Below are 21,451 nucleotides of genomic sequence, written 5' to 3' on the forward strand. Positions count from 1 at the left end.
CATATACTTTCTAAGTAAATAATAATTCAGTGGTGACATTAATGAGAGACTATACGACCAATGACTACTTTTATTTTTGTTTTACTAATAATTAATTTAGTTTTTGAGATTAGGTAATAATAACATTACCTTGACTTTGAACTAGATTACTAGGTTGTAAATTTGATGATAGGGGATTTCAATATCTACCTACTGTCAGTGAAATAGCTAAAAAGATGAAGTCACAGTCTTTAAAAATAAAGAATCAAAAAAATCTACTGTCTTATCATCGATTTGTTGGACACATTATCAATCCAATCAGGTGTAGAATCCAGCGTGAAGAAGACTCCGACCAGAAATATCAAGTTCATAAGTTAAATTTCTAAGTATTAAATAGCGCACACGAATTCGCCGTCAGACTGGCCGTGTTGTGTTTAATTAGTAACTATAGAATGTGGAGTACTTAAGCGAATAATAAACACACTGTTCCTATTTGTATTTGTCTGATTGAAGGTAGGTAGAACAATTAACCAAAAAGTTAGTACCTTTGATTCAAATACATAACACATAATATACTGCAGTTCAGCTTTTTTTTTAGTGAAACTAAAAGTTTGACGAAAAATCGGAAGACCTATATGACTACTTATATAATTGATCCACAAAATGTGTGACCCTGTCCCCCTCTTGGAAAATTCTGGATCCGCCCCTGAAATAATTACATAGTTTTTAGTTTTAATACAAACAAATTGTTGACAAATTTATAAGTTTTGGAGTTAAATTCTAACATTAAATTACTAGGCCATCTGGAAAATTTCCTTTTCCAGACTGGCAACTCTACCTCTGTACGCATATCTTTTAGTGCAATATTATTCATTCTTAACATACCACAATATAAATTAAGATTTATGTTAAGTTCTAAGTAATAATATAAATAAGATAACAATTGAATCGAAATAAATTGAATTATTGACAATGTGTATGAAGAAACTCGATAAACCTATTAAACGAAAACAACTTAACAATAAAAAAAATTATGTTTTGTTAATATTTTGAATAGTATATAATATATTGAATAGCTATGCATTAAAGTCAACAAAACTAAAACAATAATGCTAAAATATGTTCTAAAAATGCAAACGTTGTAATATGCAAAATAAAAGCTTCGTCTCTGAAGCACTTGATACATGAAATGAATTATGTACTTGAAAAGCATTTTCCAAGATCAACCAAAACAAGATGCACTTTGAAACTTGCATTGAAATCTGGGCTCTAGTTATCATAAATAATAGGTATTTCAAATAAAATCATGGTCTTAGAAGACTATTATAATACTTAAACCTATATAAACGTAGATTTAAAATACATTATCTGTGATAGTTATCTACCGGCTTTAGCTTTCGTAGTAAACAATACATATCACAGATAGATAATAATAAACAGTGATAATAATAATTGTTATACAGATTGCAAATATATTTTGTAAATTCTAATAACAATTTTTTTGATAATAATTTAGATACTATAAACAGTATAAACATCAAACAGTACAGACTTAATACTTATACCTACTATAAAGTGAGTAATTACTAATTTATTTTTAAAGCAATTTTAAAATAGTCATTATAATTTGTATTAAGTAGGTATATCATACTGTTTAAGGGATAAGGACCTAGATATCATGGTTGGCACAAAATAATATTTGTATAGTTAAGATATACCATCAAATATTAGGTATATTATAGAATAATATTAATTGCTATATAAATAAAAGCTTATAATTAAATATTCTTAAACAAAAAGAATTAAAAGTACGTACAAGCGTCTAATAATAATATTGTATATTATATTAGTTTGTTTTAGAGAGGACAAATGGATTATAACGAAGTCAAAGTTAATCTAAGGAAATTTGGTTTTCCTCTTTCTACTGAAAATGCATTAAATCAAATACGTAAGTATTATTGTATTAAAATCAATCAAAGTATTTAAAATAATGACAATAGTTTATTTTTATTTTTAACTTATTTGGTTTTATTATTTGAACAAAAAATTGATTGAATTCAATACCTATCTATTATAATTAATTGAATAATAATTTTACAACAACATCAATATATATACATTATTGGTCTATCTACCACTTTCAATTTTGTTAAAGGGCTAGTTCCGTTGAATTCTAAATAAATAAATAAATATGTGTGGTACTAGAGAAATGTCTAAAACTAAAGTATATTTATTACTATTTTAGAGACAATTATTAATGGTGAGACATCTCGTAAACAGCATTTAAATGAAGATCTTGCAATGGATTTAATATCAGAGTTCATATTTTGTGAAACAAATGAAGAAGGAAAATCTACCAAAGTATTTATAAAACTATTTTTATTTATTAGAAGTTTTGATTAATTTTTATGTACATTTTATTTTTATCTATAGCCAATGTCTCGAATCAGGTACTTAGAGCTATTAGTAATGATTTGCGAATACTTCAATAAGACAAAAATTAAACCAGATAATGATAATTGTTGTGGAGATACTGCTCTCAATGCTATATTTATGACTTTGTTTCCCCAATTTGGTGCACCTCCTCAGCGAACAAATATGTTAGTGAGCTTAGTATCATTGGCCATTTCTACTTACTCTAATCTCATATTACAATCTGCTGGTGTACAAATGCAACAATTAGGTTGTTCGTCGAAGTACAGTTCTCAATTGGCTGATGGACTTGTAAAAAAGTTTTTTACTTTTATAAGTACAGACTGCTCATCATTACATTTATTACCACAAAATGCTCCATTATTCACTGCCAATTTGATGACTTCATTATCGGAACTTTATTTTAACACAAGTAATAAATAATATAATAATAATATTAAAAATATATAAATAATTTTTTTTCCTTTAAAATTTTAAAACTGACAAAAGAAAAAATCAAAATTAATTTTTTTTTAACTATAACTTATAAGTACTTAAAAGTGACTAAAAGTTTCAGTAAATACCTAAGTTATTAATAGTATAAATAATGTTTTATTTAATTTTAGAAACTACTGACACAAGTATGAGTTTCAAAGAGCCACCTCGTATTGTATTAGAAACTGTTGTACGGTGGATCAATTCTGATCCGTGTTTATGTTTCACTGCACATTACACAGATTTACAGCGTGCATTGCCCAGCGGTGCAATTCCAATGGCAGCCACATTGCCTTTCTTAGGTTTATTCAGGTGGTGTTTCTTTGCTCCGCTTTGTGTGAAAAATAATAAAGACTTAGAACTATACTCTGAACTCCATTGTGCATTGATTGAAAGTGTTATGCAAGGTTGGAAAGTATATTCAGAACAAAATCCAAGAATTACTCGTCCCTATACTTTAAGTGTTCATTCCGTAATACCTCAACAACTAAAAGATCTTATTGACGAGACTATTAAGTAATTATTTTACATTTTGTTTTAATTGTTTAGTAATCTTTAAATAATTATAAAGAAAATGGAATAAAATGTATAAACCTATTCTTAAATTTTTAAAGTTAATTTTTTATTTTTTTTAATTCAGATTAAACGATCAAGCTTCAATGCAAGCTGTTGAAATAGTAGTAGAAAGATTAACTCAGAGCATACATGCTGCTATAATATCTGATACTATTTTTGGAAATAAGCGTAAGACAAATTAAACTATTTCTAAAATATAAATCATTATTGATTAATTAATTTGTATTCTTTCTTTTTTTTTTCAGAGGATTTGGTTAATCAATTAGAATTACTTCCAGAAAATGAAGTTTTAAAAACACTTATTAAACGCATTCAAGTTTAAAGTTAAAAATATATAATATATTATTTTTATATATGATGTATTTTTTTTAATTTATAATTTATAATTACTGTGTAAAAATATTATATATATAATGTAAAAATAAATCTATGAATTTAATAAATATTTGATCAGATATTAGTTGTTATGTGTATATGTCATGGTTAAAATAAGTTTAATTTACAGATAAATAAGACAACATAAATACATGTATACCACAAATAATATTTATTTATCTGTGGTTTTATTTTAGATCTTGAAATCTGCAATGAAATATTCCTTAAAGGTTTAATGTATCACTGATTGATAAAATCATGAATTCAAGTAAACATTCATTTTAGTTGATGGTTAAAAATTAAAATTTAATAACAAATATTTATTAAGTAATTGGCTCAATTTTTTTAGTAAAATACTTTTGAGTATAAAAAGTGTAAAAATAATAAGCTACTAATATTGATAAGTCCTAGGTATTAGGTTTATATTTATTGAATGTTGCTATTAAACTAAAATACTTTTAAATATTTCCAAAATAATTCAATAACCTACTTAAATAATAAATTAATTGGCATCTTTACTTAAACAATTGAATTTTTAAGTGTATATTGCATTGAAAATAATAATTTTATTTTCTATAAGCAAATACTATGATGTATTATTGTATTATTGTATTTTTTTTTTTTGTACACTGTTGTCTATTAAATATTAATACAGTATACACTAATACATTCAATACAAGGTGATTCATTTAAGTATTTAACATACAATAACATACCTACATTATTTAAAGTACAATTAACAATTAACGTTTAAAAAAATACTTAACAATATTTCTATATAATCTTCATGGATTAAATAAAAATGTATTTAATTTTGTCCTGAGCATTTTTAGGTTAGGTTTATTGTCTGTAGTTTTGTAGACGTTCTGCGTTGTATTTGATAAATGATAATACAATTTTTTAGCGTAAGAACTAAAATGTATTAGTGACAGCCGGAGTTCCGAGATAACCAAGATAAGTATAAAGAGTTGGAAGACAATTTTGTATTTTCGTGAATCATAATACTTGAAATTGTCGAATTTTATTACAAGTTAAGTAGTGTTTAATACAATAGCATTTTAAAATTTACTTAAACAAAAACGACTTTTGTTTAGGACAATGTCAGTGTGTACTCTGTTAACTTAATTTTGTATAATTTCTAGTAAACCTATAATTCACGTTTGAATATAAAATGAGTAGTTTTTTAAACGTTATACTTTTTTTGGTGTGTGTTTTCGGTTCAACTGTGTATTCAGTTGACCGTGGTAATTTTAAGACATGTGAACAAAGCAACTTTTGTAAACGTTGTCGTTCTATGGACAAAAATCAAAAATCCGCCTTTGAATTAGTACCCGATAGTGTTATATTGACGGATAAATACTTTGAAGCCTTGATAACAAATACAAAGTTTGAAGATGTTTTATTAAGAATGCGGCTGGATGGTCTTAAGGATAGTACACTTCGTCTTCGCATCAACAAAGATGGGAATCAAATGTTTAACAGGTTTCAACCAGTGCATGCTCTTGTATCTGAACCAATTACAGAGCCAATGATTATGGCTCGAAATGCTTCAACTGTTGAATTAGAATTAAGTAAAACTATTAAGGTGTATATCACAATAGCTCCATTTAAATTGGATGTTTATGTCAACGAAGAGTTGACCATAGGAGTGAATCATGATAATCTAATGCAATTTGAGCACTATCAACTTAAACCAGAATCAATTGCAGACAATGAAATTGGATCGTGGGAAGAATACTTTAAAGAACATCAAGATTCTAAACCCCGTGGACCTTCTGCAGTTTCAATGGACTTCAAATTATATTCGTCTACTTCTTTGTATGGACTGCCAGAACATGCTGATAGCTTAGCTTTGAAAGGTACCAGTGGTAATGACCCATATCGATTTTATAATTTGGATGTTTTTGAATATGAATTGTATAATGGAATGGCATTGTATGGAGCCGTTCCATTTTTAATGGGACATGGAAAAAAGAACAGTGTTGGGGTGTTTTGGTTAAATGCTGCTGAAACATGGGTAGACATTGCAGGTGTAAAAGGAAATACTGAACACACATCAGTTGTGGAGTCAATAGTAAATTTAGTTTCAGGATCGTCAACTGATAAAGACGTACCTAGAGCTCATTTTATGTCTGAATGTGGTATTATTGATTTTTTTATCATGTTGGGTCCTAAACCTCTAGATGTAACCAGACAATATTCTTCACTGACAGGAACAACTCCATTACCTCCATTATTTTCTTTAGCTTACCATCAGTGTCGATGGAATTACAATGATCAAAAAGATGTTCATGATGTAGAAACAAATTTTGATGTCCATGACATACCTATGGATGTCATGTGGTTAGATATTGAATACACGGATGGTAAAAGATATTTTACCTGGGATCCAGTTAAATTTTCTGAACCTTTAGAAATGGTGAATAATTTAACTAGCAAAGGAAGAAAGTTGGTGACTATTATTGATCCACACATCAAACGTGATCCCAACTACTTTCTACATAATGATGCACTCAATAATGATTTATATGTGAAGAATAAGGATGGTGAAGTATACGAAGGTTGGTGCTGGCCAGGGTCTTCTAGTTATTTGGATTTCATGAATCCTAAAGTACAAGATTATTATGCTTCTCGTTATTCTATTGATAATTTTATTGGTCCTACTGAAGACGTTTTTATATGGAATGATATGAATGAGCCTTCTGTTTTCAATGGACCAGAAGTGACAATGCCAAAGGATTGTATTCATCATGGAGGTTATGAACACAGAGACATACATAATATTTATGGACTGTTGCAGGTCATGAGCACTTATGATGGTCTACTGAAGCGATCAAATGGTAAAAAACGACCATTCATTTTGACCAGATCTCATTTTGCTGGTACTCAACGTTTTGCTGCAGTGTGGACTGGTGATAATATGGCTGATTGGAGTCATTTAAAAATATCTTTACCAATGTGTCTCTCATTAGCAATTTCAGGCATATCGTTTTGTGGTGCGGATGTGGGTGGATTCTTTAATAACCCCGATAAAGAATTATTGATCCGCTGGTATCAAACTGGTGCATTTTTGCCATTTTTCAGAGGTCATGCTCACATAGATACAAAACGTCGAGAACCGTGGTTGTTTGATGAACAGACTACATTTTTGATCCGTGATACCGTCAGAATGAGGTATACATTGTTACCGTTATGGTACTCATTGTTTAAGAATCATGAATTAACCGGAGCCCCTGTTATACGACCATTATTTTTTGAGTTCCCTCATGAAGAACAACTGAACTACATCGATAATGAATTTATGGTTGGTGATGTTTTGTTGGTGTGTCCTGTATTGGATCAAAATGTACAAGAGTTGACTTGTTATTTCCCTGGTCAAGAAGAAATTTGGTATGATCAAGATACTTACCATCCTATCAAAACTAATGGGCTGATGAAAATACCAGCGCCAATCAACAAGGTGCCTGTGTATCAACGCGGTGGTACAATAGTTCCTACTAAGCAACGTGTTCGCCGATCATCTGTCTTAATGAAGGACGACCCGTATACTTTAATTGTTGCAATTAACTTGAAAGCTATAGCTAAGGGATCATTGTATATTGATGACGAGGAAAGTTTTGAATATCGAAATGGACATTTTATCTACATTGAATATGAATACATCAATAACCAGTTGATCTCAAAATGTTTACACTGTGAAGATTTCAATACTAAATCATGGATTGAAAAAGTCATGATTGTTGGTATTCCTAATGTATTCACCAAAGCCAGTATACAGGTCAATGGTGGTAGTTTATCAGAATTAACTGTTTTATACAATACTCACAATCAAGTATTGACAGTGCGGAAGCCTGCTGTCGGAATAGCTCAAAACTGGACGATTTCTTTACTTTAATAATACATTTAAATATGTGATGGAATATTGTAACTAAAAAAATTGTATTTGAATCAATATTAATTAATTATTATTAAGTATTTATTTTGTAGTGAACAATAGCAAAGTTTCACATTTTAGATATTTTTTTTTTTTAATAATAATATACTTATTAGAATTATAAGTTACATTTATGGCTGTTTATGTATGAACATGAAATTGACCAATCCGTTTATCTACTAATTATTTATAATTATTAAATGAGTGTCAGTTAGTAGTATTTTGTTTATTTTTTTAAGGTTTAATTTTACACAAGTCTGTTATATGTCCCATGTCAACTAGTGCAGAAAATACATTTTTTTATTAATAACCTACAAAATCATGTCTATCTCTGCATTTCATTATTTTCTTGCATCTAAAATGATATTGTAATTCATTTTGTCATACATCAAACTAATTATTTTTGTTTATTTTGTAATGCAATTAATATTATATTTGTCGATTTATTTAATTTTTGATTATTTAGTTTTAACGAATAAATAGAGGTAAATTCAGTTCTACATCAATGAGCATATAAATTCCCAATAAAAATATTGTTATCCAGGCATGTTGCAGCAAATAAAATTTTGGGCCTCAAAGTAACAACACATTAAATGTGCTTAAATTGAAACAGTAATATATACATATTGTTAAGTAAAAGTAGTGCGACAGTGTCAATTTAGCAGACACCAGACATGCACTACCTAAGTCAAATTATATATTTGTATTGGATGACAAGAATTTGTGCATTAGGTAAACATAAAGATAGGGCGAATTGTTTCAAACACAGACAATACAGTGCGAGTGTTTAGTGATTATTTCCCATGAATTTCTTTAAGACAAAGTTCATATATTAAACACAAAATATACTTACTACAAAAAATGTTGTAACTGAATAAATTTATTACAAATCTTTTAACAATTTTTACTTAAGTAATCAAGTTCATTAAGTGCTATTACGTTGCATCAAATTCATAAAATCAGAAATTGTAGTTAAACACATAAATGTATTATACTGTATGATATATTATTAAATATAATAAATTATATAATTGTTAACTTAAATATCAATAATATCATTAGGCCAATATCAACAAAGGTACTGTAGAATGGCAATTTGAATAGCTTCAAATCATCTAAATATTTTTAAAACAATAACGATCTTAAGTTCTTATTATGGTCATAGAAGATTTATTATTCTATAGTTTAATAATATTTGATTATAGCGTACACATCTCCAAAAGACCAATTATTCATATAATGAAAACAATAATTCTTCATAAAATATTTTGAGTTTATACTAAATGCTTATACAATATATTAATATATGCACTAACAATAATTAATAAAATTACTTGAAAATACACTAAAAATGTAAAATAAAATTTTCACCTTTGAAGTATTTATTACATGAAATGAATATGTACTTGAAATGCACTGTCCTATAATACGCAAAAAATAATTAACTTTATATCTAAATCAGGGAATTATTAACCATCAGTCAATGGGTATGGCCAGCTAATAATTTTTTATTTATTTAGTTATTTTGAATTAGTGACTACTATCTATAGAACTGCAGTATCATCAAATAATGCATTTCTTAATTCAAGCATTTGACAAAAAAAATATCCAATTCATGAAACAGTAATCATTTTTTTCAGTTTAATAAATTTTGTCATTAAATAATTGTTGATTTTATATAACGTTAGCGTTATTGATTTCATGAATTTAGCGTTACATGTAATAAAAATTGATTCAATTTTTAAGTAAATTATTTTTATATATTATATACAAAACCAATATTCTCTAAATAATTTTAACACATAAATAAATTGCACATACATAAAAAATTAAAACATTTTATTTATATTTTTGAAATTAATTTATCATTTCTAAAAGTTGTATTTGATGTAGAAAGGAATATATTAATACTTTAATAATAAATATTGTTTTCTATTTCTAAGGTTGTTAATTATAATTTGAAATATTATTAAAAACCAAACCAAATGAAAAAGAAATATAGTAGTTGATTATTTTTATACAAGAAGAATGAATGTTCTTTTAACTATAATATTCAATTGCTATACATTAAAAATTATTTATTTTTAAATTAATTATGAAGATGTTTAATTAAATAAAATCACTAGATAAAAACACTCATTCAAGCCAAGTATAGTCTTAGTTCTTACTCCTAGAACATGATATACTTCATAAAAACTCAGTGTTTCATGTTCAAACCTCAAAATCAATATGATAAAATATTAATTATAACAAAGCAAAATTAATTTGCTTGTACAATTATACAGTTCAATATTTTGCGCATAGTTTTAACAATTCAAGAAATGCCACTCACAAAATACTGAAATATTTCATCCATTGTTGGTAAAAATAGTTTATGTAGTATAAGAATACTACAAACAATATTTAAACAATCAATTGTAATAATATTATTGCCATAAGCCTGCATAATTGCCACATAAATTAGCTGGTAACGGTCCACCCGCAGAAAATAATCTTGTTCCTGAATAATCATAGCAATGTGTATAAATTGCTGGTGTATATTTGACTTGTTGAAACCCTTGATCCACCATAAAATCTTCATCAGGATACTGATAAAAATGTTATAAATTACCAAATTATAAATAAATTATAAATAATAATACTTACAACATAACCTCGGCTTGTTTTTAAAACAACTGCTCTACTGGAGTTAATACTGGATTCTAAGTATTTTCCTGCTCGTATATCATAAAACATTATAACACCAACGCCTGTTCCAATTGTAATTACATTATCTTGGAAACTTAAAGACCTAATTCCTGCAACACAACAAATAAATAATTAAATTAGGAAATACTTATATAAATTATACTCGTTTCTAAAACATTTCTAATAAATTCAGTTTAAGTTTTATTATCAAAACGTCATATTTTTTTCATTTTGTTAGGTGGTACTACTGAGTGAACCCTGCCATTCACAGCTATTTAATTTAATATAAAAATTAATTATTGTACAAACAAGTGTATAGATATTAATTATTAAAATTTTTAATAAAAATAAAAATCTTTTCTATTTTAAAAATTAACTTGAAAAAATATATTGTAAGGAAAAAAAAAATTAATATTAGATAAGAAAGTATTAAAATATACAAACCACATCCACTGTATCTAGCAGGGATTTTCTTTATAGTATGTAAAGTTCTTGAATCAAGTAATAGTGTATATGAACGACATCCAACAGCGTATAAACTACTATCATTTTTCATAGCCATGCAGACATTGTCCTGACATGATGATAATCTTCTTGAAAATCTCTGTTATGCAAAATAAGATAAAAATATGTAAAAATATAAAATTGTATAAATGTATTCTTGAACATTTTATTTTTTGATCTTAAATGTAAGTTTATTTTTAATGACAATATTTATAGTTAGAATATTTTTCTATCTATTAAATTAAATAATCAATATTTTTTTAGAATATATTTCAATAGATTGATTATGAAGTTTTAAAAAAAAATAAAATTTCAATTACTTGTCTAAAACGTTCAACATCCCAAACATGAACATATCCATTTAATGACAATGTAACCATTTCTTTTAAATTCTTATTAAATGTGATCGCTCGAACTTTTTGAGCTGTTTTGCAGCTTCTTATAACTGCAGGGTTGAGAAATTGAGTAACTGGTTGTATAAGGTCACCATCAGAATCATACTTTTCTTGATATTTATCTTGAACTTGCCATAAAGCAAGTTTGGTATCACGTGATCCACTGACAAAAAACTCATCATCCAACCATTCAATGTCGAATATCCAATCTTTGTGAGCACCCTAATTAAGTAATAATGTAAATAATAGTCATATATAACTTTTTTAATTTTGTTTACCTCAGCTAAAACAATTGGATCTAATGTTGGCAATCTATACACAGCAATTTCATTAGAATTATATGCTCCTGTTGCCAATAATGTTTTGGATGGATTAATTTTCAATGAATGAATACCACTTTGTTGATCAACTGCTTCGTCTATACGTCCCTTTATGGATGGTATTTGATCCAGTTCATGTGATTTTACGTTATAAACCATTAACTAATAAAAATAATAAAATAAAAGTATATTAAATAGGATTAATTAATTGATAGTTAATAAATAATTAAGATACAAATTATTTTTTGAGTATAATTTAAGAATAGTCAATAAATTAAAATATTATTTATTTAAATATCTACTTTTTTTATTATTTAATACAAAAAATATAAGTACTTATTTACAAATTTTATCAATTATGATCAAATTATAAAATTAATTGTTTAAGGTACTGACTTGTTATTCCCCAACCTGTGCAAGTTAACATAATATCTCTCATAATACTCTGCCTAGTTATTATTCTACCACCCATAATAATTACAAATAGTATACCTATAAGCAGGATACAAGTGTGTTTTAAAAAGTGGTTTTGTTTAAACCATTTTATACATAAATGTTTTAAAAATAATAATTAAAATAATTGCATAGTAATTTTGTAACATTTTGTTTGTAGATTACAGTATATACAAAAATGGAGTAGATAATAAACAAATGATGCTACATTATAATTAAAACAAAGCAATATTATAAATTAAATTAATTTTATTTTATAAATTGTTTAAAATATTACAAAAAACTAATTTTGTTTTAGTCCTGCCTATAAATAATAATTATTAATAGATATTATTACTATTGCATATAATATATCAATTATATTTGTGGCAAGGATTCACAAGCATGGGCGTGGCAATAATATACCAGTACCTTTTATAATTTTAATTTTTAAATGTTCATTTTAATAAAATAAAGAAAAAAAACTTGATATTTCATCAATAAAAATCTATTATGTAATTTTTGCAATTATTTTTTTTAAATTAATATTGGACTGATAAGTATCAACATAAAATAGATAACTTAAAAGTAATTATTAATATTAAAATTAAAATTATATTTATTAGTAGTTGTAATAATATAATTTTTAAAAGGCTAAAATTAAAATAATTTCTATTGAAATATATTAGAAATTTTAAAGTGTGCTTACTTTATTACATTTTGTACCAAAGACAATTTGTTTACTGCTAAGCCATTGTGAACAAAAAACTTTATTCATTGTTTTTAAAGGTATAGACCGTTCTTTGAATAAGTCATGAGTGAGAATATGCCTTGTACCATGATTTTGATTAACTGAACGATACTCTCGCATTCCATACTCTCGATTTCTTATATAATCAACAAAATTATATGAAGAGTTTAGCATAGTACATAATGACATAGTACTCTCTTCTTCTTCGTCTGAGTCTTCATAGCAAACAAAATCTTCTGGTTTATCTGATTTTCTGTTTCGTTCCATTCTAGTCATACGTATTTGTAAACTACGTTCATCAAGTCGGGATTGGTATGCACAAGGTGGCCGTGAACCAAAGACTGGCACGCGCCTTGTTTGTGCCATTCTAAAACAAAAATAATACCGAATATCGCATTATAAATTTTGTACTTGAAAAATGAATCTAAATAATATGCATAACATAAATAGTATTTACCTTATGCCCGGGGTATGCTAGTTAAGATATTGACGCGTCCAAAGTCATTCAGAACAGGGAATGTTGTAAACAACATGTGAAATTATGTACAAAATATACATATTAAATAGAAATTATATTACAAATAATGTATTAACAAAATTAATGTTTTTTAAAGAATAAAATTACAAATAATAAAATAAATATTTTTTAAATAATGAAAACAAAAAGATAAAATATTACTATGATGATAAGTAGGTCACAGTTAGTCCAACATTGCACAACATTTTTTTATCGTCACTTTACTGCAACTGGAAATCAGTTTTAAAGATAAACATTAAGCACATCATAAAAAAAAAATATTTCCTACTTCCTAGTTCCTAGAACTCTCTCTAGAGATAGCAAATTAGAAATTATAATTAACTACTTTGTACTTACAGGCTAGTGGCTACAGATTATAAAAACCAGAAAGTTTATAACTTTATAAGTATATATATATATATATATATATATATTATAAAACCAGAAAGTTTTCAACTTCATAAGTATTTTTTAGATATATATATATATAATATAATAAAGCTTATATTATACAATTATTCAACAATCGGAATATCGAATAACTCGGCGAATATGCATAGATATTACAAATTTTAGTACAAATATTTCATCATATAGATAGTTACTAAATTATACAGGATCTATTACCTGATGTCCTGATTTTTGATTTGGTAAACAATTCACTAGAATCCAACGAGAATTCCATACGTGATAGTCGTAGTCCTTAATTTCCAACTGTAATTACTAAATTGTACTCCTTGTATACAAATCAATTATACCTAGTTTATAGGTTCACGGTTAACTTTTTATTATTTTTAAAACGTATGAATAATTAATGTATCATGATATTATTTTGGTACCTACTAATGGTATACTTTATACCTTGAAATTTTAATTATAGCTGTCTTTGCCAAATGTCAATACAGAAGCCAACTCAATATTTTCACCATTTTCAATCATACAAATATACAATCGACATTTTGAATATACATTCAATACTGTTTTAAAGAAGAGTATTTAAATTAAATGTATTTAATTAAATTTATCATTTATAATTTTTATTTTGTAGTTTTCATGTCTTTTTATTGCAATTATATTATTTTATTGTGCTATAACTTATATTTCATTGCCATTTCGACTTATTTTAATACTATTAAATCCTGTCTAAGCTATAATCAAGACTCGAATTTAGATATAATACATATATTTATTGTAACACAATATATTGATTTTGGCAAGTGAATTATTCGTTTCACAAGGTTTTTGACAAAATTACTTACATTTTATCATAAACTCATGATTTTATAAATTTCACAATCATTCCATTTTTCTCACATATTTATACAATTTTGACAATTTAACACGTTGAGTGCGTCTCTAATGTATAGAGTGTAACAATTAAACTAAAATACAATTTGAAATTTTTCCACTGAAATTGCTTAAATAGTTTTTTTCGTTAATATTTTCTTATAATTAACTTTTTTCGTAAAATATGATTTTTATGCTCATTACTCGCTAAGTATTTTAAATTTTATGCTATTTTATTTTCAGCTAAAATATTGTTTAGACAACATATTTTCGGACATGCATACACTGATAAGTAATGACTCAATTGAATATTGCAATTTAGTTCAATCTTCAGGACACGCACTCGATTACTCGAATGTTACCAACGTTTATAAAATACACATTATCCATTATATTTTGATGTTTTCGCTTCATTAAAAGGCAGGTCCAAAGTCTACACTCCACGCTTACAAATTAAGCTAAACATTTACTCTTAATTCTTATTTAGTTGATTAATAATTATCTTAAATTACAGTTTTGAAATCGTGTTATGTCCTGAAATTTTCCTTTGTTCTGATTGGTTCAATTATATATGGTAAGGTATGGTTTAATGTAGGTTTTTACCATACTTTTAGATGTTATAGTGGCGCTAAATTACAAAATTAAATATATAGCATGGCTCACCGACGACCGCACATCAACTCTTTATTGAAATCTATCTTAAAAAATGTATCAACCACCATAATTTTTTATTGTATTTTTAGATGCTTATCAACGTTAAAATTTTACCCATATTATAATATGATTTATAATTAACACGTCCTATCATAATAATATTAGTAAGTATTTAATATACTTTAATAAATTAAAAAATTAGTTTACACTAACACTACTTTTAGCTGCAAATAATAAAATACAATTTTCAGTAATAATATTATCAATAAATATATTTAAAATTGTTTTGCAATTGATCTAAGTCGCTTAAATTTGCAATTATCTTATAGTAGAAAATTCATAAGTTTTTAACTTAATTATCTTAAGTTTGAAAATCTGATACAAAATTGTTCATAAGTTTATTTAATAGAAATAAAAAAAGTTTAATGATAAGTTATAATAATTTATTATAAAAATATTTTGAATTTCAAATATTGAAAAAACTAGATAATATAATAAAGAAAAGCGATTTTAGTTATTTGGTTGTATAATTCAATATATCGTATAAGTTACCTACACTTATTACTAATACATTATGTAAGTTAAGTATAATAGCTATATAATTATATAATAATATAATAAAATAATTATAGTAATAAAGTTATTACTTTTCTATTTAAATCATCACATTAATGGGCAGCCTATTAGTATTATGGCCTGGGAGGTTACATCATTATACAATGACTTTAGACTTACTTGATGACGAGGTACAATGAACACTTACTGTACAGTAGAACGCTTTCCTACATGTCAACAGCCAAATTACCCATATAAATATATTTTATATGTGGGGTAATTGTCTGGACCTCCATAAAAAAGTTTTTATTTTGTGATAGAACGAATTCAATATACCTATTTGAAAAATTATTCTTTTGGTACCATGCACTGATATATTATATTATAATACGCCTGAATGCCTGATTGTTAATTTTGATAAGAATCAAATAATTGATGGCTGATGCAAGCTAATGGACTTTTATTTTATTTAATTTCAAACCTGTAGCCTTGTCGTTTTATGATTATACAACAATTTTTGTTTAGTTGTAGAAGTTAATACAATACTATAATTAGTCTCCAAGTACTCTTGCAATTCTAGAAATTATTCAAAAACTATGGCAGATACTGTGGGAAAGGTAAAAAACTGAGAATAATATTTTTTTTGTAATATATAAAATATTAATAAGTTATAATTTAATTTTTAAGGTTATTAAATGTAAGGCAGCCGTTGCTTGGGAAGCAAAAAAGCCTTTAGTACTTGAAGATATTGAAGTAGCGCCACCAAAGGAAAATGAGGTTAGAATAAAAATTCTTGCCACAGCTATATGTCATACTGACGCATATACCATGGATGGTAATGATCCAGAAGGAAATTTTCCTTGCATTTTGGGTCATGAAGGAGCAGGAATTGTTGAAAGTGTTGGTCCTAATGTTGAAGAATTCCAACCAGGTTAATAAATGTAGTATAAAACATTTTTTCACTAATGTTAATTTGCTAAAATTAACTAAAATAATATTTTAGGGGATCATGTTATTCCTTTATACATTCCACAGTGTAAAAATTGTAAATTTTGTTTGTCTCCAAAAACAAACGTTTGTAGTAAAATTAGACTTACTCAAGGTCAAGGTAAAATGCCTGATAATACTTCTCGTTTTACTTGCAAGGGACAATCCCTGTACCATTTTATGGGATGTTCAACTTTTAGTGAATATACTGTTGTAGCAGATATTTCATTATGCAAGGTAATATATTATTTTTATATTGTGATTGATATTATTTATTTAGATTAAGTATTATTCATACAAAATAATGATAATTAAATAAATAACTTAAAAAACTATGTTTTTAGTTGTAAGTATAAATTATTTTATACTTATAAAAAGATCAATTTGTTTACTTACTATTAAAATAATTTTAGTTATCAATTACTATTAAAATACTTTTAGTTATCAATTACTATTATTATTTATTTTAATTATATTATTTAGGTAGATTCCGCTGCATCTTTTGATAAAATTTGTCTTTTGGGATGTGGTGTTTCAACTGGATTTGGAGCAGCTCTTAACACTGCAAAAGTTGAACCAGATTCAACATGTGCCATTTTTGGCTTAGGAGCTGTTGGTTTGGCAGTTATTATGGGTTGTAAAGCCGCTGGTGCAAAGAAAATCATTGGCGTGGATATAAATGAGAGCAAATTTGAATTAGGTTCTCATCATATTCTTATCTATTATTAAAATCAATGTTTCTCAACCTTAAGTATGTAAGAAGGTATGAGGGATATATGAAAAAAAAGTAATAGTGAAAAAAGTTAAATTTTATATATTTTAAAACTATTGCTTTCTGGGCTGACTTGGAAGAATATCCTGAGCTTATACACAAAGCATTTAATGTTAAAAATCACTATATTGGTGAAAAGAATTTTTCATCAAATACATTCATCAACAATAATAATTGTAATAAAATACTTTCTGTGAATTTAGACTTACAAATTTACTCATCATCTGTAAATTCAGATCTCAAAAACTTAAGTGTTAATAAATAGCCAATTGTGAAAGGTTAAAAGAGGCTCATGAATGATAAACGGTTGAGAAATGTTTTAGATGAAGTCACAGAATATCATTAATATCCTTGTTATAATTTGCCTAACTTTTTAGCTAAATTATTTGGTGCTACCGATTTTGTAAACCCATTGAAGTATGAAAAACCTATACAAGATGTTCTTATTGAGATGACTGATGGTGGACTTGACTATACATTTGAATGTATCGGAAATGTCAAGACAATGGTAATTAAAATACAAAGATACATTAGATTTTTTTTAAAAAAAAGTATTTTTATTAACTTTTATAGAGAGCTGCATTAGAAGCTTGTCATAAAGGTTGGGGTGTATCCGTGATTATTGGCGTGGCTGCTGCCGGTCAAGAAATTTCTACAAGACCTTTTCAACTTGTTACTGGACGTACATGGAAAGGAACTGCATTTGGAGGTATTTAATAAGTTTACTTACTCATCCAGATAATTATATAAATCAGTATAATATTATGTCTACTAAAAATATTGAAAATTATTGTTTCAAGGATGGAAAAGTAAAGAGAGTATTCCTGAATTAGTTTTAAAATACTTGGATAATAATCTCATGTTAGACGAGTTCATAAGTCATAAACTTCCATTTGAATCTATTAATGAAGGATTTGAATTACTGCATTCAGGAAAAAGGTAATTATTTTTTAAAGACAAATAATATTAATCGATGTTCTATAAACATAATATTTTTTTTTTCAGTATTCGTACAGTCCTTGAGTTTTAGTATAGATTTACTACAAAATAAAGTAAAATAAAATATTAAAAAATTTGTATTTAAATATTTTAAATAAACATTATTATAATAAAATAAATAGTTAATTATTTTTACAAATAATTATAAATCATCACTTTAAAAAAAAAAAAATCAAGGAACAAAAAATATTCTTATTATATAGTGCTACAAGTCAAAACTACATATTTAACATTACACTATCAACATAGTAACTTATCTATTAAACTTGTTAATTATGAAAACTTAAAATTTATGATAATATCTATCATTGGTTTTATAAATAAGTACATTAGACATTTGTTACAGGATATCAATTATTATTAGAATTAATTATTCAAATAGTATTCTTGATAATATATTATTTTACGTTTATCTATGCTTCTAAGTTACTAAGAATTCATTATAGATCATTTTTTATACTATATAGGATTTTTTTTTATTATTTTGTAGTTATACATAAAAAAGTTATACCAAGTTTCAAATAGATTAATGTAATGACAAATCGGTAAAACTTTAAATAAGAATTGCTTTAATGTATAGTATATTATTTTCTACATGCCTACTACTAAGCAATACATCAGAATTTATTTTTTTTAATAGAATATTTTTTCAATGTTTTAAACTGCCAACATATTATTTCATAAACATTAGCTAATAAATGTCCAGCTATTAATCCAATTGAACATGGAATTGGCCATCGCTGCCATTCAGTTTCCCAGTCAAATGGTATTACTGCTGCACCAATAAACCCTCCTAAAATTGTTGCTCGGAAATTGTTTTTTTCAAATATTTCTACTGTACTATTAAATTCAGTTTCAAAGCTATCAGTTAAAAGTAATGGCAATATATTTGATCCTAACTGAATTGCAGTCGGCGTAATAATAAGCGCTGTTGTGAGTAAAGAAAATACAAAAGTTTGTTCTTGTTTAGAAGTCAATGGTGCACCAAAAAGAATTGAAAATAAATACGATACACCCACTGCTAATATAGTGGAAACTAAAAACTGAAATATCCAGAATATTGGATTGGATTTCGGCTTAATTTGATTTGTAATTCTACTGACTAGATAAGAATGGCAAGCAAACTTAACAAATTCTATTATGTAACATGTAACAATAATGATCATTGAGTTGCGATCAATTAATAAGTTATAGTTTTTATCCAACAAGAGCCATACAAACAGGCCCAAATAGCAAAATGCGCTGATGCAGTGTGGTATGAGTTCTGGATCCTTGTTTGCTTCTGTTTGAATGAAAGCACTTGGCGCTTTATATTCAGATGGATTCGAAGTATTGATCAATACATTGGATGATTCCATTTTTTTTATAACGTTTCGAACGTTTTTCTTAGTCATTGTTCAATAAGTAGACTGATTATAATTGATTTAGTACTCACAGACCACAGTTGTGTATCACGTCTTAGTAAAACAGATGAAGACACATTTGCTCATGTTCAAAAGTCTATCGACATTTTATTGACGTCGAAACAATATTATTTTTTGTTCTGTGATGTTTTAATTTTTAATCCGCTAAACGGAACACAATATATTTATCTAGACTCTTAAACTCATAAAGTTACAAATTTACAATTTCAGTTTAGAGCACACTGGTATAGATTAGACAACTTCTCGTGCCGGACAGCCGAAGCGCTAGAAGCCCTTAGCCGTCTATATGATAAAAAATAGTTTATATCAGTATATAATATTGTGGAAGAAAAATATTTCGACTTGGAATAAGTAACAAATCACAATATTTCGGGCCGCCGAATTTAATTATTATAATTTATTTAAATATGTTTTTTTCGTTTAATGATATATTACTCATTGATAGATTAATTTATGTCACTTGACACTTACGAGTACAATGAAAAAAAGACCTAACCTTTGCAGCAGGGGCTCTTATATGGTCTTGAATTTTCATAATATGTAGGCCTTTGTGAGGTTAACGTTTCGTATATAATCGTATGATTATGATGCGTTCATTATAATTCTATTAGCTAGTGTATTATTTTGAAAAATTTAAAATTATTTTATATGTGTAGGCGTGTAGCTGTGCTGTTCGGTACTCCAAATAGGATTAGCGTAAGTTAATAGTGAGCGTAGTAGTTGCTTGTATATTAATATTGAACATTTATTATGTACCTATAGCTGATTTTTTTTTTATTAAGAATTGGAAATAACAATGAGAGACGTTGGTATATCTGTTGAAGATTTATGGATGTGTGGCCATCAGGTTAGTCTCTCGTCTAGCTTATATCTAACACCGAGATACTTGATGGACGACTGCCAGGACATAGATTCGCCATCGAGTTTTATCGGTAGTGGAGTGGAATAGCTATGTAGGATAAATATACCTGCTGAACTTTTTGAAGCATTAATTTGTATTTTTCAGTTTTTACACCGCTTGAAAAGTAGGAATATTCAGGTGATCTTGTAGGTCGTTTGTTATTGCTTCGGGTTCGGTATAAATTGTTGTGTTGTCTGCGAAAGAAGCAATGTTGGTACATGATGACTGTGGTGTGTCAGATATGAAAATATTGAGTAAAATAGATTCTCAATTTGGAGCATTGAGGTAGGTACATTACTACATTAGCAGAGGTAGGCTGTAGCCTGTAGGTCAGAAAAAGTGTCATTCATTTCAATTGATAATTGTCTGTTAGATTAAAAGGAGTTATTAATATTAACTAAGTATTTTGGTGTATTAAAAAATTTTAATTTGTATAAGAGACTTTCGCGTGTCTTACTTTGTCGAACGCTTCAGAGACGTCAATAAATACAGCA

At 26.7% G+C, this 21,451-nt stretch overlaps 5 protein-coding genes across 7 annotated transcripts; 3 read left to right on the forward strand and 2 right to left on the reverse strand.

Moving 5' to 3' along the window:
- The first annotated feature begins 1,515 nt into the window (after nucleotides 1-1,515).
- LOC112597461 (uncharacterized protein C7orf26 homolog) lies at nucleotides 1,516-3,805 on the forward strand. 3 transcript variants are annotated; one of them, XM_025343520.1, is made up of 8 exons: nucleotides 1,524-1,554; nucleotides 1,639-1,710; nucleotides 1,830-1,927; nucleotides 2,225-2,340; nucleotides 2,413-2,824; nucleotides 3,018-3,402; nucleotides 3,527-3,630; nucleotides 3,708-3,805. In XM_025343520.1, exons 3-8 carry the CDS (start codon nucleotides 1,849-1,851, stop codon nucleotides 3,782-3,784), a joined length of 1,173 nt encoding a protein of 390 aa, XP_025199305.1. In that variant the 5' UTR covers nucleotides 1,524-1,554; nucleotides 1,639-1,710; nucleotides 1,830-1,848; the 3' UTR covers nucleotides 3,785-3,805. The 3 variants fall into 3 exon arrangements, with proteins under 3 accessions (XP_025199306.1, XP_025199305.1, XP_025199304.1); XM_025343521.1 differs by lacking the exon at nucleotides 1,639-1,710 and having other exon boundaries at nucleotides 1,516-1,554; XM_025343519.1 differs by lacking the exon at nucleotides 1,524-1,554 and having other exon boundaries at nucleotides 1,617-1,710.
- Nucleotides 3,806-4,738: 933 nt separating this feature from the next.
- LOC112597485 (neutral alpha-glucosidase AB) lies at nucleotides 4,739-8,050 on the forward strand. Its single transcript, XM_025343556.1, has one exon. It carries the CDS (start codon nucleotides 5,009-5,011, stop codon nucleotides 7,730-7,732), a length of 2,724 nt encoding a protein of 907 aa, XP_025199341.1. The 5' UTR covers nucleotides 4,739-5,008; the 3' UTR covers nucleotides 7,733-8,050.
- Nucleotides 8,051-9,828: 1,778 nt separating this feature from the next.
- Nucleotides 9,829-13,472, reverse strand: LOC112597486 (DDB1- and CUL4-associated factor 12). Its single transcript, XM_025343557.1, has 7 exons — nucleotides 13,319-13,472; nucleotides 12,820-13,228; nucleotides 11,637-11,840; nucleotides 11,284-11,580; nucleotides 10,904-11,063; nucleotides 10,418-10,569; nucleotides 9,829-10,359 (listed from the first exon to the last, which is right to left on the reverse strand). The coding sequence occupies exons 2-7, from the start codon at nucleotides 13,225-13,227 to the stop codon at nucleotides 10,198-10,200; spliced, it is 1,383 nt and encodes a 460-aa protein (XP_025199342.1). The 5' UTR covers nucleotide 13,228; nucleotides 13,319-13,472; the 3' UTR covers nucleotides 9,829-10,197.
- A 2,798-nt stretch (nucleotides 13,473-16,270) lies between these two features.
- On the forward strand, nucleotides 16,271-18,741 carry LOC112597472 (alcohol dehydrogenase class-3). The gene is made up of 8 exons (XM_025343534.1): nucleotides 16,271-16,491; nucleotides 16,562-16,805; nucleotides 16,878-17,098; nucleotides 17,345-17,561; nucleotides 18,011-18,141; nucleotides 18,207-18,342; nucleotides 18,434-18,572; nucleotides 18,639-18,741. The coding sequence occupies exons 1-8, from the start codon at nucleotides 16,471-16,473 to the stop codon at nucleotides 18,661-18,663; spliced, it is 1,134 nt and encodes a 377-aa protein (XP_025199319.1). The 5' UTR covers nucleotides 16,271-16,470; the 3' UTR covers nucleotides 18,664-18,741.
- A 261-nt stretch (nucleotides 18,742-19,002) lies between these two features.
- Nucleotides 19,003-20,334, reverse strand: LOC112597473 (phosphatidylinositol-glycan biosynthesis class F protein). Its single transcript, XM_025343535.1, has one exon. It carries the CDS (start codon nucleotides 20,024-20,026, stop codon nucleotides 19,250-19,252), a length of 777 nt encoding a protein of 258 aa, XP_025199320.1. The 5' UTR covers nucleotides 20,027-20,334; the 3' UTR covers nucleotides 19,003-19,249.
- Nucleotides 20,335-21,451: the final 1,117 nt, after the last annotated feature.

The sequence above is a fragment of the Melanaphis sacchari genome, unplaced genomic scaffold (genome assembly GCF_002803265.2).
Source record: "Melanaphis sacchari strain LSU unplaced genomic scaffold, SCAv2.0 Contig41_pilon_pilon, whole genome shotgun sequence".
Lineage (NCBI taxonomy): Eukaryota > Metazoa > Arthropoda > Insecta > Hemiptera > Aphididae > Melanaphis > Melanaphis sacchari.

Coding starts and splice junctions, on each gene's coding strand:
- LOC112597472 (XM_025343534.1), top strand. CDS start 16,471: ATGGCAGATACTGTGGGAAAG. Junction 18,343..18,433: donor GAAAGGAACTGCATTTGGAG/GTATTTAATAAG, acceptor TATTGTTTCAAG/GATGGAAAAGTAAAGAGAGT. Junction 18,573..18,638: donor TTACTGCATTCAGGAAAAAG/GTAATTATTTTT, acceptor TTTTTTTTTCAG/TATTCGTACAGTCCTTGAGT.
- LOC112597485 (XM_025343556.1), top strand. CDS start 5,009: ATGAGTAGTTTTTTAAACGTTATACTTTTTTTGGTGTGTGTTTTCGGT.
- LOC112597461 (XM_025343521.1), top strand. CDS start 1,849: ATGGATTATAACGAAGTCAAAGTTAATCTAAGGAAATTTGGTTTTCCT. Junction 2,825..3,017: donor GGAACTTTATTTTAACACAA/GTAATAAATAAT, acceptor ATTTAATTTTAG/AAACTACTGACACAAGTATG. Junction 3,631..3,707: donor TACTATTTTTGGAAATAAGC/GTAAGACAAATT, acceptor TTTTTTTTTCAG/AGGATTTGGTTAATCAATTA.
- LOC112597486 (XM_025343557.1), bottom strand. CDS start 13,227: ATGGCACAAACAAGGCGCGTGCCAGTCTTTGGTTCACGGCCACCTTGT. Junction 11,841..12,819: donor TTGGTACAAAATGTAATAAA/GTAAGCACACTT, acceptor TATTTTTATTAG/TTAATGGTTTATAACGTAAA. Junction 11,581..11,636: donor ATCCAATTGTTTTAGCTGAG/GTAAACAAAATT, acceptor TTACTTAATTAG/GGTGCTCACAAAGATTGGAT.
- LOC112597473 (XM_025343535.1), bottom strand. CDS start 20,026: ATGACTAAGAAAAACGTTCGAAACGTTATAAAAAAAATGGAATCATCC.